This window comes from Megalobrama amblycephala, linkage group LG24 (assembly GCF_018812025.1).
Source record: "Megalobrama amblycephala isolate DHTTF-2021 linkage group LG24, ASM1881202v1, whole genome shotgun sequence".
NCBI lineage: Eukaryota > Metazoa > Chordata > Actinopteri > Cypriniformes > Xenocyprididae > Megalobrama > Megalobrama amblycephala.
The window spans coordinates 8,166,878-8,183,421 of NC_063067.1; the positions used below are offsets into that span (position 1 = coordinate 8,166,878).

Below are 16,544 nucleotides of genomic sequence, written 5' to 3' on the forward strand. Positions count from 1 at the left end.
CTGAATCACACTATAAGCTACGATAGATCTGTTTTCACAGTTTTAGCATATATTCCCTATATGATGCACTCCTCATTTCCTGTCCCTGTCTTATCATTTCCAAGTAGAGTTTGAAGGTTTACCATGTTTTAGTTTTGTGTTTGCTGGTGTTTAGTCTGGTTCAGTAAGACTGAAGAGAAGGCTTTTTGTGGGTCTAATGCAATTCATGTCACCACTGTATTTTCTATGTACCTCCATTCTCAAGAATATAGCGTTTTATCAAATGTATATACTGTTTTCTGTGTTTTAGTGGTACCACATGAACTCTCAGGTTTTGAATTGAATTGTTGGGGTGTTTCTTGTCAGAAGTTAAGGTTTGCATTTTTGTGAACTCGGTTCCTTTTTATAAATGTGGTTGATGTACAATAATGTTTTATGAGAAACATACTTGTGGGTGTTTTTCTTACCGATTGCAGTGTAAATTGTTATAATGTGACAGACGTTCTACTCATGCTTCTTGGCAGTAAATTCACTTTTCCGATTTTTATACGACAACTTGACCAGTTTTGCTTCCACCTGATGTCAACAACACCTTCATGGTTTGCCTTTGAATTCAGTGCTGGAATAAAGAGATACAAGAATAAACCGGGAATGTTAAATGTGGCTATTTAGAACACAATTCTGAAAATCTGATTTTTTTTTTGTTAGGATGCCAAAAAGCCAAAAATCCGGGTTAATCAAGAAGTCACAAGAGCTGCTGTAATCCTGATTAACTTTCCATTCCAGGCATTTTTGTCTAGCCGTAATGTGTAACTTATTGTTTTATTGACGCTTTAACATCTGAATTAGTGTCGGATTTCATATTTCAACCCAAAATCTAAATAAATATATTTTGCATAAAGGTAATGAAGCATAAGTAATGTATCCCTAAGATTTTTTTTTTATTTTTTTGCATTGTGCAATTACTTTTTTTTTTTTCAATTATTAGCACTTATTTTTGGCAATTAAGTGCATTTTCCCCATCCTTATTAATGCAATGCAAAACATTTGAAAATAAATAGTGAATTATTTCACTGAAATATAGTGCGCAATTGAACCTGTTAACCTCTGTGCATTAGTATTCACAGAATGTAGATAATTCTTGCGGTACTCGCAGCGAATGAGCGCTCAGACCTGAACAGACTCTATTGTTCTTGGAGTCAGCCATCCTTGATCTCGCATGACTCTGATACTGTACCAGCCATCTACAGCAGATTTGACTCAATTTACCCTTTATTCGCATTAAACATTGTTTCTCATACACATCTCAAAACTAACACTTACATGCTTATTTTAGCACCAAAACTCATTCTATCGCATTTGTTAGGATTTAAAAAAAAAAATTCAGATATAGCAAAAAAGTGTAAGATGCTTATGGCCGCTGACCCAATTAAGAAACAAAGCTTTTAAAAGCGTCAGATGTCCAGCCGCATGCAGTGCTCCACTGATATCACATGGAAGCATTCTCCAGCTTCGTTCCTCATTAAAAGAAGCTCAACTTGGAAAAGAGCTTGTAATCTCAATGTGACTCTCAAAGTAAAAAATAAGCCTCAATATGTCAAATCAAGTATTTTACACTCTTAAACAAAAGGTTTATTAAAGTGGTTATTTGCAACACCTTAGCTTCAGAATTATTTTATATTTCTTCTTTTCCTTTTGCATTTTTAATTTTGTTTTTTAAATCTATGGTTCTGTGGTCAGTAAATATTTTCTTGTTTTCTTACAAGTTCTTCCAATCTGTATATTGGTTTTTGGTTTCTCCTTATATTATTAATAATAAAGTGCTTTAAGTTGAAAGGAAAATTAAAAATCATAATTAATAAATTAGTTTGAGTGCAAGTAATAATGAATGGTATTTTAATCTGATAACTTTTGCACAGCATCACTAGGAAATTTTGCATATTCGTGTGTGTGTGTGTGTGCGCGCGCATGGTCCTAAGTTATGGGAGGGGCTGTTCAGCCACAGATGTAGGATGTGGCTATATAAAGAGCGATGCTTCTGAAGATGAAATTCATTAAGGTGCCAACAACAAAGACACAATGAAGCTACTTTCAAGAATACTGATAGTGACCTGTTTGTCTGTGGCTTTAACAAGTAAGTAAACATTATTTCAATATTTATTGTGTTTAGTTAATATTATTAAATAGACAGCACCATTTTCTTGTTTAACATATTGCCCTGGTTATATATTATATTATTGGAATTATGTTTACCAGCATTTATATTTAGTGGAGGCTTTTTTTAACTGCATGAAAAGAACTGGTTATCAGGAAAGGTGAAAGAAAAACGTTAAGGTAAAAGTTAACTATTTCAATTAATGTTGAATTCCTAAACCCTGTGGGTAGATTTAATGCTGCGTGACAATATCCTGATCTCCTTGACCCCCTTATATTCATTAAAAGTATGTTTGCTAATTTTCCAAGATTAGGCATAAAGTGCATTAGCTAATCAGAACAAATAAGAAAGAATACATCCAATGACTTAAAAATACAAAATAGCCCAAAAGTGTCTTTTATACCCATAATGTTATAGTTTTGACTGGCACAGTTTCAATCATTCATAACTCTAGCATTGCATTCAGAATTTGAGTTATGCTAGCCTATGCACTTTGCTCGGAGAGCAAGCCTGTCCTTTATGCAGTAAAGCCAAATGTATGGTCACATGTATAGCTGACCATCACATGCACAGGATTTGTGGTCACACTGCAGAAATTGTGCTATATTTTTTATCCGGTCACATGCCCCGCCTCTCATTCTCTCAAACAATTGCAGACTTTATAGTTTTTAAGTCAGTCATTTAGAGTCTCAAATCATTTTTTTAGTTTCCACCAAATAATCTCATTTCGGTTTCCTCGTTTTTCTTTTCTGCGTAAGGACAAGTTGACAGAAGCAACTCAAAATCCAGTTTCAATCAATATCAGACATGGAGTACAAAACGCTTCCCAGTGTGGAAAGATGGAGACTCACTCAACAAAAACAGCTGGACAGGTAATAAAATTCAGTCAAGAAAGAAAGAAATGTCTTTTCTACATCATTACATTACACACTTAAATCAACATGTAATATTTGCAACTGTAATGTTAGTTCACTTGTTTCATTAGTGTTTCGGTAGCTCAGCATGTTGCTAGCAACTCCAAAGTCATGGGTTTGTTTCCTAGGGTGTTCATGAACTGATAAAAACATATACATTTTGAATGCCGTGAAAGCTGATTTACACTCTGATTTGGCATCTTTGGTTACAGGAAGGACGTTTAACATCCATGGAACCTTTCCATTCCATAAAATACTCTTTATAGTGCATGAAAGATGCAATTAAATGTGACAAAAAAAAAATTCAATTATTGTGACAAAAATACACGCAATTCCGACTCAAATGATTAATGTCATCATGATTGCTACCATCTATTTGCATTAGTTTACATCTGGCTGGTCACTTTTATGCATTCGTTATGCAGCGAAGTTGCATATTTATAGCTAGTGACATGAGAAAACAAAATGATACATTCATGCAGTCAAAGTCAGAAACGCATTCAATTTCTGCTCTTTTTTTATCGTCATTGTAATACATATTTTGTCATTTTGATTAGATAATCATTAAGTGTTCTAAAATAGAAGCAAATAAAGTGAGAGAGTTCACATACAATATACACACTCTATGTGTCTATTTTCAATGCTATGGCCTTTGTGTAGATATTTAAAGATGGGCATCTTTAAAGGGATAGTTCACTCAAAAATGAAAATTCTGTCATCATTTACTCACCCTGAAGTTGTTCCAAACCTGTATAAATTTCTTTGTTCTGCTGTATAAAGGAAGATATTTGGATGAATGTTTGTAACCAAGCAGATACATTTTCATGGTTCAGTACTGTTTTTTGATTTTTGTAATAAAGTTCAGCACTTTTTTATGTTATGTTTGTTTTCATTCAGTATTTATTTGAAAAACTATCGGATGATTAATCGGTTATCGGCAAGCATTATTGTTATTGGTAAAATCTGTGGACCTCTAGATAAAATGCATAAATGTAAATTTCTACAGGTGGACAACTGAAGTTTGATGTAGGAAGTGATGCACCCACCTTGACCGGTGCCAAAATCACCTTCACCATTGACATCGTGTTCCCTCACAACCAGAAGGTCCTGCCAGATGGACAAGTTGTTTGGGCACAAAACTGCACAATCAACGGTATATTTCTATGATCTTCATCTCACTCTATTTTTTCAAAGATGAAAATGCATATTCTGCTGCCAGCACTATGAAATTGTGGTTGCATTAATAATAATAATGCACAAATATGTCAACTTTTCTAATTTAGGCACGCAGTTCCATGAAGGAGAGCCTGTCTATCCTGAGGGTAACTCTGCAGATGCATGGAAAGCTGTGTTCCCTAATGCTCCTCTCCTTCCCAGACAGGGGGACAAGCAGCCTCCCTATGTGTTTGTATGGAAAACCTGTGGTAAGGAATGAAGTACTTACTTTACTGTGATGTGCAGTTATCTCACCTACCTGACAATCCACCATTGTGTTTGACAGGTAAATACTGGCAAGTGTGCGACGGCCCGTCCTCATCGCTGACCATCGGCACTGATGATGTTCCTCTTGGCTCTTATATGATGGATGTTGTCATCTATCACTACAGGCAAAAAGATAAATTCATCCCTATTGGATATGCATCCACACAGTTTAGTATCACCGGTAAGCGTAATGTAAACAGAATGTTGATCTTTTGTTTAGTTCGGTTTTCAGATGTAATGAAACACTATTTTATCCCTGTGTTTCTAGACCAGATTCCCTTTGCAGTTTCCCTGACTCAGGTAAATGACAAAGATGAAGGTGATCGGAAATTCATCCAGAACAGAGCGGTGGCCTTCAGCATCACCCTTCATGACCCCAGCCAATACCTGAGCAAATCAGACGTGACTTTTAACTGGAATTTCGGGGATGGCAGTGGCACTGTAATCTCCAGGGAACTGACCGTCACTCACACTTACATTACATCTGGTACCTTCAAGCCTCAAGTTGTCGTACAAGCAGCTATTCCGGATTCATCTTGTGCAACTCCACCAACCCTTCCGACTGAGGCCCATCCCACTACCAACACCCTGACCTCTGAGAGACCCATCAGCCCAACTGAACACATCACTACAGGTGCACAGCATGGCATAACCTGATATTGCTGAGTTCAACATGTTCCTGGGTCAACATTTTTGATTAGATTTGAGGGGACACGTTTACAGATTATGTCAAGTTTAGGCTTAAAATTATGAATTGGTGCTTCTACAATAGTGTTATTCACCTATCATTTTCCTCTGATTTTTGGGATAACTTATGGGTAGGGTTAGGTTTAGAGGTAGGAATAGGGTTAAGACTAAATTTTCAGAATAAAATGTTGTTCCAGGATCAACAAAATATGTTGACCCAGGAACGCATCTAACTCAGCAATATCAGGACGTGCCACAGTATGGTTCTATATGTTCGTGTGTGTGTGTGTGTGTGTACAGGTTTGGCTATACATGTGTGAAGGCCAAATGTCCTCACTTAAAAATGTTATGAGACCCCATTATTGAGGAAATTTTACTGGTCCTCTGTTAAAAAGGCTTATAAATCGGTCAAAAATCTAGTGTTTTAGGTTGGGTTAGGCGAAAGAAAATATCTTTAACTTTATATAAAATCAATGGAAGTCTATCTAATATCCTCACTATTATAGTGAAACAAATATCCAATATCCAAAACCATTGTCTTTGTTAAGACATTTTTGGTTCACATGAGGAAAACAGCTTATAAATCATGTTTTTTTGAAAATGTAAAAATGTTTTCTGTGATTGGTAGGTTTAGGCTTTAGAATATACTGTTTGCACAGTATACAAATCATTATATGAAATGTCAGCATAAAACATGAAAACCAAACGTGTGTGTGTGAGAACTAGAGATACTAAAATACTAGCCTACATACTGATAGATAGATAGATAGATAGATAGATAGATAGATAGATAGATAGATAGATAGATAGATAGATAGATAGATAGATAGATAGATAGATAGATTAGCATAGTCAACTAGTCGTCAGCATTCAAGTATTTCATACAGTGAGCTTCAACAGCTCGGACTGTCGCAACAGATTTAGTCCACAAACAACTCATGTAACGTTAAACTCTAAAAATAGTTTTCATTTACAATAAATATTACTAATATTCAGCGTTAGTCACTTACTTTTCAGTTTCATCAGTTGAACACTCAAGCTCTGAGGATCACATTACTCCCGGACTCGCTCCAACCGGATCATTGGATCGACTGAATCGAGTTGAGACTGCAATCAGATCACGCGGCTAATGAATCGTTCACTGCGATTTGTGAACAACGTCAACAGGTTCATCGAAAAGAATCGATTTAAAATTATTCATTCATGTGTTTACATGAATCAGACATCTCGGTTTCGGAACGATTCGATTTCTTTATTTTGAAATAACGAGGAACGAAATTATTTATAAAATGTAGGCCTAGTTGAGTAAAAAGTTAAATATTATTATTTAAAAGTTAAGATTTACGTAAAATCAATCAAAATAAAAAAAATATCCTAATAAAGTATGTTAGTGTCAACCTATTTTTATTTAGCCATGCCTGTGTGAAATACTGGAGAGCATAACACAGAAAAACATCAGTTCTAATTCTAAACAGAGTAAAACTCAAGTACTTTTACTTTATTTACTTCATGAATTAACAGATCATGCTACCAGTCAGCCTTCATCTCCCATTCTGAAGTCCACTTCTGCATCTACAATGAAAGCTATTCCACCTGCACCTACAAATGAAGTTCCAACAAGATCCAGCCTTGAGAAGGTCTTTGACCTTGGGTCTGGATCTAAGACGCCTGAAACACTGAAGACCACTACTAGTGAGTTGTAGTTTTCTTATTTTTTTGATATTTAGAGATATTGAATTATTGATAATTATATCAATATAACTAAATATTAATTGCATATGATGTAAATATATTTAAAAATATATATTAATATAAATTTCCAAAACATCAGCTGCTGACATGGAGGTAATTGTGGAGGAAGACAACATTGACCAGGCCCATGTAGCAATAATAAAGCGTCAGGCCCCAAACACACTCAGTGACTGTGTGATTTACCGTTATGGATCCTTCTCAACTGATATTGAGATTATCGGTGAGATTCTTTCTTTGACTTGTATTTTTATATGATGCATTATAGACCTTCAGTGGAGAATAATGTTTGTATCCTCAGAGGGCATTGAGAGCGTTCAGATCGTCCAGGTGGCCGCAGCTGATGGTTTTCTGCTAACAGAGATGGAGCAGAATGCTGTTGATTTCACTGTTTCCTGCCAGGGAAGGTGAGGTCTGGCAAAGCATGGAGTTGAAACCTCAAAATACAGCCTGATGGAGAATTCATGACCTTACCTGCTCTTTTTAGCCTCCCCACTGAAGTGTGTACCGTAGTGTCGGATGCAGACTGCCATATGCCAGTTATGACCATCTGCAATGCTGTGAGCCCCTCCTCAGAATGCCAACTCATCCTTCGACACTTCTTCAACGACTCTGGGATCTTCTGTATCAATGTGTCTATGATGAATGATGTCAGTATGGCGGTCACAAATGCCAGGGTTAATATTAACATAGGTGAGTTTATTCACTGTTGAAACTTTAGGCATGGTGCTCCAAAATGATAACAGCTCTTATTGTGATATTGAATTATCTTTATCTCTGTGCCAAATTTAGCAGGTTCTAGGTTGACCTCTGCAGGTGCCGCTGCCCTGTTGTTAGGAATCCTGACGGTTGCATCAGTATTGGGTGCTGTGGCCTTTGCATACAAGTGAGTCATTTTAACACTGCGTAATATCCATGCACTGACTTATTTAGCTGGCATGAATCATTCATGAATTATTATTAATTATTCAAACTGTTCCTTTTGGTTTCCTAAAGCTTAATCAGTAAGCAAATTTGTGTGAACATTAACTGGTAAAGCTGGTTGGAAAGAAATAAACTGGCCTTGTTTTTCCACTTTTCTAGGCATCTTAAAGGGTACCAAAGGTTGACCGAGGTCCCTGCATGCCAGTCCAACAACGTTGGCATGAGCTCGATACCAGCTCTCTTCTGGAGCCTGATGAACCAACAGATGGTGGATCAGAAAAAAGGAGTAGTGTGAATTTTACTTAAAAACCAATGAAAATTAAACTTAAAAAGTAATTACGTTAGCACTATCTTGAATAGTGTAAAAGTATAGACCTTTTTTACCATTTAATTTTTTTAATCTTTAATGTTTAAATTTGGATTTTTGTATTTTTATACACATATTTGACCCCAAATCATTTTTCTACAAAAACTTGTCAAAAGCAATTTTGTACTTTAAACAATTGCCATTTGGGCCAACAAAGCATATTTAACAATATGTTGACAGTTAAAGTAGCTCTGGAACCCTTTTTTTAATGCAATTGAATAAAATATCACAAAAGCTGTTATTATTTTTTGGCCTCATTATCTTCGACATTGGTGTCTACAATCCAATTAATTAAGGCTTTTTACTATAAGACCGTTTGATACCATGACCTGCTTTCCTTAATTCGTGCAAGCATACCACTGCTGTAACTCATTTGCACCTCCCTAAAAACCTAGAATGGCCTTAATACCGACTGCTGAGTGACTACTAATCTACTTTTCCTTCATCCGAAGTTGTTGGAAGCCAAACCCGTCAAAGGTTAGTAAGCAGATTACTTGTCTTGAATGCCCAGAATGTCTTAAAACCAAAGGCCTATGTTAACCTCCACATGAAAGATTTTTAAAGCATTGCACATACACAGATTTTGAACATCACCATCAATTTATTCAATCAAAATTTGGCAAGCAAATTCCACAAATAAAAGTCATACTGGCCATAACAATACATCAACTGATCAAGAATGTGTCCCTAACATTTAGGAGTAGACTTTACACTTGATACCTCATGTATATCGTTTGTAAATTAACGGTCTACTGTTTTCAATTTTAGACATTCGTGAACAATTTAATATTCCTCGCCCTCTTCCTCTCCTTCACCCTCGATGGAGTCGACACCGACTTCCTCGTAATCTTTCTCCAGGGCAGCCATGTCCTCTCTGGCTTCTGAGAACTCGCCCTCCTCCATACCCTCACCCACATACCAGTGCACAAAGGCACGCTTGGCGTACATCAGATCGAACTTATGATCGAGACGAGCCCAGGCCTCAGCAATAGCTGTGGTGTTGCTCAGCATGCACACGGCCCTCTGCACTTTAGCCAGATCACCACCTGGAACCACAGTGGGAGGCTGGTAGTTGATGCCAACCTTGAAACCAGTGGGACACCAGTCCACAAACTGGATGGTGCGCTTGGTCTTGATGGTGGCGATTGCAGCGTTCACATCTTTGGGTACAACATCACCACGGTACAGCAGGCAGCAAGCCATGTACTTGCCGTGACGTGGGTCGCATTTCACCATCTGATTGGCTGGCTCGAAGCAAGCATTAGTGATCTCGGCCACAGAGAGTTGCTCATGGTAAGCCTTCTCTGCAGAGATCACTGGGGCATAGGTAGCCAGTGGGAAGTGGATACGAGGATAGGGCACCAAGTTGGTCTGGAACTCAGTGAGATCGACATTGAGGGCTCCATCAAACCTGAGGGAGGCTGTGATGGAGGACACAATCTGGCTGATCAGCCTGTTGAGGTTGGTGTAAGTAGGACGCTCAATGTCGAGGTTCCTACGGCAGATATCATAAATGGCCTCATTGTCTACCATGAAGGCACAGTCAGAGTGCTCTAGGGTGGTGTGGGTGGTCAGGATGGAGTTGTAAGGCTCTACCACAGCGGTGGAGACCTGAGGAGCAGGGTAGATGGAGAACTCCAGCTTGGACTTCTTGCCATAGTCCACAGACAGACGCTCCATCAACAGAGAGGTGAAGCCAGAACCGGTTCCACCACCAAAGCTGTGGAACACCAGGAAACCCTGGAGGCCTGTGCACTGGTCAGCCTGAAAAGAAACCGTTTGGTCAGTAACCAAACATAATATATCATTCATTTTATGTTTGTTTGTTGATTTACAACTACATACCAGTTTGCGAATCCTGTCCAGCACCAGGTCAATGATTTCTTTTCCAATAGTGTAGTGTCCACGAGCGTAGTTATTGGCAGCATCTTCCTTTCCTGTGATGAGCTGCTCAGGGTGGAACAGCTGACGGTATGTCCCAGTGCGCACCTCATCTGGACGGGTCATGAAGAAACGTTTAGCGAACTATGCTCTTTGACATACACAATATCACAGATAAAATGAAGACCCATCTTCTTACCAATGACAGTGGGCTCCAGGTCTACAAACACAGCCCTGGGGACGTGCTTTCCAGCTCCTGTCTCACTGAAGAAGGTGTTGAAGGAATCATCACCTCCTCCAATGGTCTTGTCACTGGGCATCTGCCCGTCCGGCTGGATGCCATGTTCAAGACAATAGAGTTCCCAGCAGGCATTGCCAATCTGGACTCCAGCTTGACCAACGTGGATGGAGATGCACTCACGCTATAGAAGCGAATTTGGAAATCATTATAAGAATTTTTATTTGTATAGTTAATAATAAAAAGCCACAAACCTTTTTATAAGGTTGCTGGCTCTCAAGACATGCGCAAAGGCTTTCTTTTGCTCATTCTGTTGACATTTGAATGTGTTCGATGTTTTAGGTACAACAAAAGACATCTGACATTGCATCAGAAATGCACCACCATAAATGTGCTGTAAACACCTGCTTAAACGATATTTACCTTGAGGATAGACAAGAAGTGAACTGGCATATTAAAGACTTAGAAGGTTACCAAGAAGGAAGAACAAAGAAAGCAGTCAGTTCTCTTTATTCAAAGGGAATGAGGCAGGAATGGGAACAAGGCTGAAGCCCCACCCACATAGAATAGGCTTGCCAGACCGTGTCTGACTAGCCGTTGAAAGAGAACAATAAAAATGTTGACAGAAATCTACCTTTTCCCATTTATCTGTCATCTCAGTGGTTTATGAAAGAGTATGAATTTCAATAAAGGAGGAGCATTAGTTTTAGCAGGTTTTTAGATGCAGAAACCGAATTGCATTTTCTCAAGGGCTGTATCCACTATTTGAAGGGAATTCAGAATATTCTTTGATTTAATGTAGTTTTTTTTTAATGATCAGATCTTAAACGTTGGTCAATGAATGAATCAATGAATATTTGGTTGCATCATTAAATTTCCCTAAAGACAGCTTGATAAAAACAAAGGCAGTTCCCAGAAATTCAATAAAAGCAATATCAGCAAAATAAAAAAATGCATGAACACATTTAATGCAAAATCTCAATGGAGACAATAACAGCTGTGGAATACTACAGGAATAGAAATCCAGTCATCTGCTGCACAGGCCAGGCATGAGCTTCTGCAGACAGCTGCAGTCCCCACCCAGTTTACTGCTCATGCGGATGGGAGGAGGGGTGGATGCAAATTTCAAGAAAATTCTATGTCAATCTCTGATGGAGGAAACAAAAATCATTCTATTTGTGCATTTTTGTTAAGATATCATTTAAATCACACTTATTAATTATAATACATGGTGATTTGATTTCAATTATGCAGTAATTACAAAAGAATATACTTGTATATTCTATTTTTTTATCGTATATAATGTATCATGATTGAGACAGAGATAACGCACACTATTTTAACAATCATTTCAATGCATATGTCAAAAAAAATGACTTCAAAATGACTTCATCATGTGAGATGATTTTGGAGATGCACCCTCATAACAGGTGTACTACTATCCTAATTATGATTTAGAACCAAAAGTGGGGTTGTGCATTATGAAAAACTAATTATGTTATTTATAACGGCATTTGAACAAAACGCGTAATTTCGTGCATCGTTATGAATGAATGGATGGATGGGTGGATTGATGAATGGGTGAATGTAATCGGGTTGGCGTTTGCAACGGCATTTATAAACTAAATGACTGCACGATGAATAACATTTTTAACTATAGCATTCTTTGCATTATAACATTTAAGATTATTTACAAAAAAATATAAATGTTTGCGGGGCGTCACGTCGTCGCAATGTCGCTTTTCCTCCATTTTAAGGAAAGGGCGCGCGCTGAATGACAAAGAAAAGCCGCTCGAGCTGCTTTGAAAAATACCAGACGAGCATTAAATGACACATACATTTGGGACGAAAACCTTTGCCGCGTCAATGTTTGAAAGGGAAAGGAAAATTATTATACTCACCATTATTCTGGAGGGGATGGAGCGATGAGGTGAATATCAGGAGGCAGGAAATTTCTTTATTGTTAGGAGTATACTGAGAGTACACTGTTCAAGATTGAGTCGGTGTCAGCGAGGATGAAGGGGAGGAGTTGAATGAGCGTGACGTCGAACGAGGAAGGGAGAAAATGTAGCCGTGTTTGTGACCGATATAAATCAGTGCAATGGCATCAGATATTGTGCTTTTCTCTTTTTGGTATTCATACAGGAACGTGAACTTGTTATCATCATTTAAAGGCTTGTACACGTTTCCTTTCACACAAGCAATCAAACAACCGTCAAATCAAGAACCAATAGGAGAGCAGAACCTGATGATGCAATAAAATTTATGGAGATTGTTTTTGTTTGCTCGCCACCATTTCGATCCCGCATGAAATGCAAGCTCCTGGGATTGGGTAATATTTCAACTTGGATTTCTTTCTCTTTTTTTAAACTACATATAATTGATTTTCTATACCCCACATCATTAGGCACATCAAATCTCCAACAAATCATATTTTCCCACATCAGGCATTAAAGACATTTTATAGTTTTCAGTTTTTTTCAAATTTAAACACCTTTCCTTGACACCAACATAGCAACGGCACAGATCCGGCCCACATGTGGTCCGCATATAAACCACATGTACCAGATGAGGGCCGGATCTGGGCCAGACTATGTTGCTGTCTGGGTTTATTCCCAACCCCTTAAAGGACAAAATGGAATTGGTTTAAAAAGGATTTTACACAAAACTTGCTATAAAACAAACATCTAGGCTTACCTGCTCACGTGTCCCTCATAATAACTATAAATGAAACATTTATGATAATTTTCACAATTTTACGGGACTGAAGTTAAAAATAAACATTGTGTGTCTGTGGTCTTTTTATTCTTGTAACCATGTCCGGTTGTAATCAGCAAGAAATGCTTTAATTTTTATTCATCTTCCCTATTTTTTCCCAAAAATATTAATGTGACAAGGTTGAGAATAGTGTGACGGGGTTGAAGATTGTAACAGGTTTGAAGGGAGACATTGCCTTCAATTTTATATTTTTAATTTAGTCTCTCTTGGGGTTTTTGCTCAATATGGCTACTGCTCCTTGACGTGTAGGAGAGTAGACCATATGGCAGCAACTACATAATAAGTACATTGTATATATACTTATGGATCAAAATAAAGCTTTGAAAAATAATAATTTTCGATCTTAAAGGGTTAGTTCACCCAAAAATGAAATTTCGGACATTATTTACTCACCCTCATGTCATTTCACAACCGTAAGACCTAGCGATTAAGATATTTTTGATGGAGTCCGAGGGTTTCTGAACCATACATAGGCAGCAACGTCATTGCACCTTTTGAGGTCCGGAAAGGTAACAAAAACATACTTAAAATAGTCCATGTGACTACAGTGATTCAACCTTTATGTTATGAAGTGACAAGAATACTTTTTGCACGCAAAAACAAAACAAAAATAAGGACTTTATTTAACAATTTGAACTGTTGTCATAAACAGTTGACGTTGTGAACTCAGTGCAGCGCTTCCGTGTTTACGTCCAAACGCCGGCTCGGTATTGGCCGGCTCCAGCATCACAAGCATGCGTCATACTGCTCACGTGTTCAGCTTCGGCCAATACTGAGCCAGCGTTTGGACATAAACATGGAAGCCAGCCCTGCGTTCACTATCATAATAACATAATTAAAAAGTCATTATTCTTGTTTTGTTTTTGCACACAAAAAGTATTCTTGTCGCTTCAAAAATATATTAATTTGTGTTCCGAAGATGAATGAAGGTCTTAAGGTTTTGGGGGACGACACAAGGCTGAGTAATTAATGACAGAATTTTCATTTTTGGCTGAACTAGGCAGACTAACCCTTTAATTTTACGTGATGGGGTTGAGTTAATCTTGAAAATACCATCCCTGACTATAATACTCCTCAAAAATATGAATAAAAGTATGATACTACACTCTAAAAAAAAATGGTGCTATAAAAGTGGTTCTTTGGCTCGTAATCATAGGGGAACCACTTTAAGTGCTATATAGCACCAAATCTTGGTGCTTCAGTGGTTCTTCGCCAGTTCTTTGGGGTGGTTAAGGTGCTATATAGCACCACTGCTGTACAAAGAACCTGTTAAGCCCCTTTAAAGGTTCTTTACAAGCCAAAGAACCACTGTTGGTGCTGTTTAGCACCATTTTTGTTGAAGAAATAAAATGTGATATGGCACCTCTTATGGGTTCTACATAGCACCATTTGACAAGGGTGCTGTAGAGCACCTTTAAAGATATGGTGCTACATATTAGCACCAAAAGTGGTTCCCCTATGATTACGAGCCAAGAACCACTTTTATTGCTATATAGCACTTTTTTTTTTTTTTTTTTTAGAGTGTACTTATTATCTTCTCCAAACAGGCCTGAATGATATCATTTCTGGTAAATGATGTCACATATGGGTGGAGTCTAAATTATTATGGTGGATGGTGTGACGGGGTTGAGTTCAGACTGAGGGGCATAACCTTTATAAAATACCTTGCATTTTTTAGAAAAAGACACTGTTCACATTTTGTTAAATATTTTCTACAAGTACAAATTCAGTGAAGTGAAGACATAAAAAAAAATGCTTAGTACAACAGAAGACTATTTTATGATATTTTATGATTATTTTTATTCATTATAATTTATTCATAAAGTATTATAAAAAGCTTTTAACATTTCATTTTTGTGAACCATCACTTTAAAAAGTCCGGGGGTCTGAAATACTACAATGACCCAGTTCACAGTCACTGAACGTGCCACGGATTGATGACGTAAAACTCCGGACGAGTCTTCTTGTGTGCATCCGTTTTCTTGGCTGCCGTACCGTCTGATATTAATGACAGCTGAGATCCAACAGTGACATGGCTTACAGCGGGGATCATGTTTACAGTCTGACAAGCAGCAGTTGTAAAGGACTATTATAAATCATACAGTATAGCTTTAGGCTACACTGTTTGACAAAATAGTCTTGCATCATGTTAAATAGTATTTTTGACTAATATTAAATTTAAAAAAAATATTTTAATAGGTTAAGAGACCTGCACAAAACAGCTAAGACCATGCAGCAAACCATCTTTGATTTGTTATTTTCAGCAAGGACACATTAAGCTAATTTTTATGTTGCCTGTTGAGAATGTGAACACTGCATGTTAAAGTATAAAATGACTGAATGTAGATAGTAGATGCTATCAGAATGGGCCTAGTGTTGCATGGTACCATGAACCCTCCCACTGTCCTGCTTGCCTTCTCTCCTCCCTCTGTGTCCTAGATTTTGTTGAAATGATGTCATCGCATTTGTCACGTGAGCAACTTGACTTTTTTTTTTTGTCCTGTCAGTGTCAGTGAGCTGTTCACATCTGCTGGGTTTATGCAAAACTGGAAGCCTGTTTGTGTCTGTCTGAACTCCCATGACTGTCATATTCCTAATTGCAGGGTCTGAGCACAAAAACCTGCTACTTACTTCCACAACTAGTATTTCGGGCATTTTTTTTTTCCAGACTCTTATTTCCTTTACTTGCATGTTTGATGAAATAAGCTAATATAATCATCATTTCATTTAATCACATATTGTTTCTGTGCTTGCAGCATAACAAAAATCTCAAATCTCAAATTGTTGAAACTGATGTAATGCATTCAAGATAAGCATTCCATCGGAAGTGTTCCATTGGCTGGAATACCGCAGGGAATTCTTCTCACAGATGCTGCTATGAGAATAGGATGGGAGGGACGGGTCTGTGTGCAGTTGCCAGTGGTGAGAAAACTTTAAACATAAACCACAGAACCTATTTGGTATTCTGCCATTGGCTATGTGTACATAATGTCAGTCTGTGACTCATAATGAATGAATCATGGACTTTTTTTTACATCAGCTAAATCTGTGCAGTTCTCTACACATACATACCAGTATTGCTCCTTTAAAAGATTGAAGAAGCTTCCATACTTTTTAAAGTCACCATGAAATCAAAATTGACCATTCTTGATTTTTTATTTATTATAAATCACTTATCCATGCATGGATATAGGCATAATTCATGTGCTCTCATAATCTTTAACCAAAATAACTAGCCTTTGCAGCAAGATCTCTTCTCTAATGACATGTTTACTGGCATGAGGGCGGGGCAACCTGTCACTCACATGAGATCACAGCAACAACCAATCAATTCCCTATGGACAAAATCAAGTCCCGCCCTACATTTTTTTCTTGTTTCACTCACATATA

The 16,544-nt window shown here is 37.6% G+C and overlaps 2 protein-coding genes and 1 long non-coding RNA gene across 5 annotated transcripts; 1 reads left to right on the forward strand and 2 right to left on the reverse strand.

Annotated features, from left to right (window-relative positions):
• Nucleotides 1-421: 421 nt before the first annotated feature.
• pmelb (premelanosome protein b) lies at nt 422-8,745 on the forward strand. 2 transcript variants are annotated; one of them, XM_048177217.1, is made up of 12 exons: nt 422-2,113; nt 2,893-3,006; nt 4,055-4,201; nt 4,332-4,472; nt 4,550-4,711; nt 4,799-5,164; nt 6,739-6,909; nt 7,049-7,189; nt 7,268-7,373; nt 7,454-7,659; nt 7,759-7,852; nt 8,050-8,745. In XM_048177217.1, the coding sequence occupies exons 1-12, from the start codon at nt 2,059-2,061 to the stop codon at nt 8,183-8,185; spliced, it is 1,839 nt and encodes a 612-aa protein (XP_048033174.1). In that variant the 5' UTR covers nt 422-2,058; the 3' UTR covers nt 8,186-8,745. The 2 variants fall into 2 exon arrangements, with proteins under 2 accessions (XP_048033174.1, XP_048033175.1); XM_048177218.1 differs by having other exon boundaries at nt 7,762-7,852.
• On the reverse strand, nt 4,095-6,382 carry LOC125259550. Its single transcript, XR_007182853.1, has 3 exons — nt 6,228-6,382; nt 4,523-4,649; nt 4,095-4,155 (listed from the first exon to the last, which is right to left on the reverse strand). It is a non-coding gene; the product is annotated as an uncharacterized LOC125259550 (long non-coding RNA).
• Nucleotides 8,746-8,838: 93 nt separating the features above from the next.
• LOC125259547 (tubulin alpha-1B chain-like) lies at nt 8,839-12,528 on the reverse strand. Of its 2 annotated transcripts, XM_048177220.1 has the most exons (4): nt 12,278-12,519; nt 10,338-10,560; nt 10,103-10,251; nt 8,839-10,021 (listed from the first exon to the last, which is right to left on the reverse strand). In XM_048177220.1, the coding sequence occupies exons 1-4, from the start codon at nt 12,278-12,280 to the stop codon at nt 9,041-9,043; spliced, it is 1,356 nt and encodes a 451-aa protein (XP_048033177.1). In that variant the 5' UTR covers nt 12,281-12,519; the 3' UTR covers nt 8,839-9,040. The 2 variants fall into 2 exon arrangements, with proteins under 2 accessions (XP_048033177.1, XP_048033176.1); XM_048177219.1 differs by having other exon boundaries at nt 8,839-10,251; nt 12,278-12,528.
• Nucleotides 12,529-16,544: the final 4,016 nt, after the last annotated feature.

Bases quoted from the DNA above. Each gene is read 5' to 3' on its own strand.
- LOC125259547 (XM_048177219.1), bottom strand. The intron at 10,252-10,337 runs GTAAGAAGATGG...TGACCCGTCCAG, and splicing joins CCTGGAGCCCACTGTCATTG to ATGAGGTGCGCACTGGGACA.
- pmelb (XM_048177217.1), top strand. From the start codon at position 2,059: ATGAAGCTACTTTCAAGAATACTGATAGTGACCTGTTTGTCTGTGGCT. The intron at 2,114-2,892 runs GTAAGTAAACAT...TTTCTGCGTAAG, and splicing joins TTTGTCTGTGGCTTTAACAA to GACAAGTTGACAGAAGCAAC. The intron at 3,007-4,054 runs GTAATAAAATTC...AAATTTCTACAG, and splicing joins CAACAAAAACAGCTGGACAG to GTGGACAACTGAAGTTTGAT.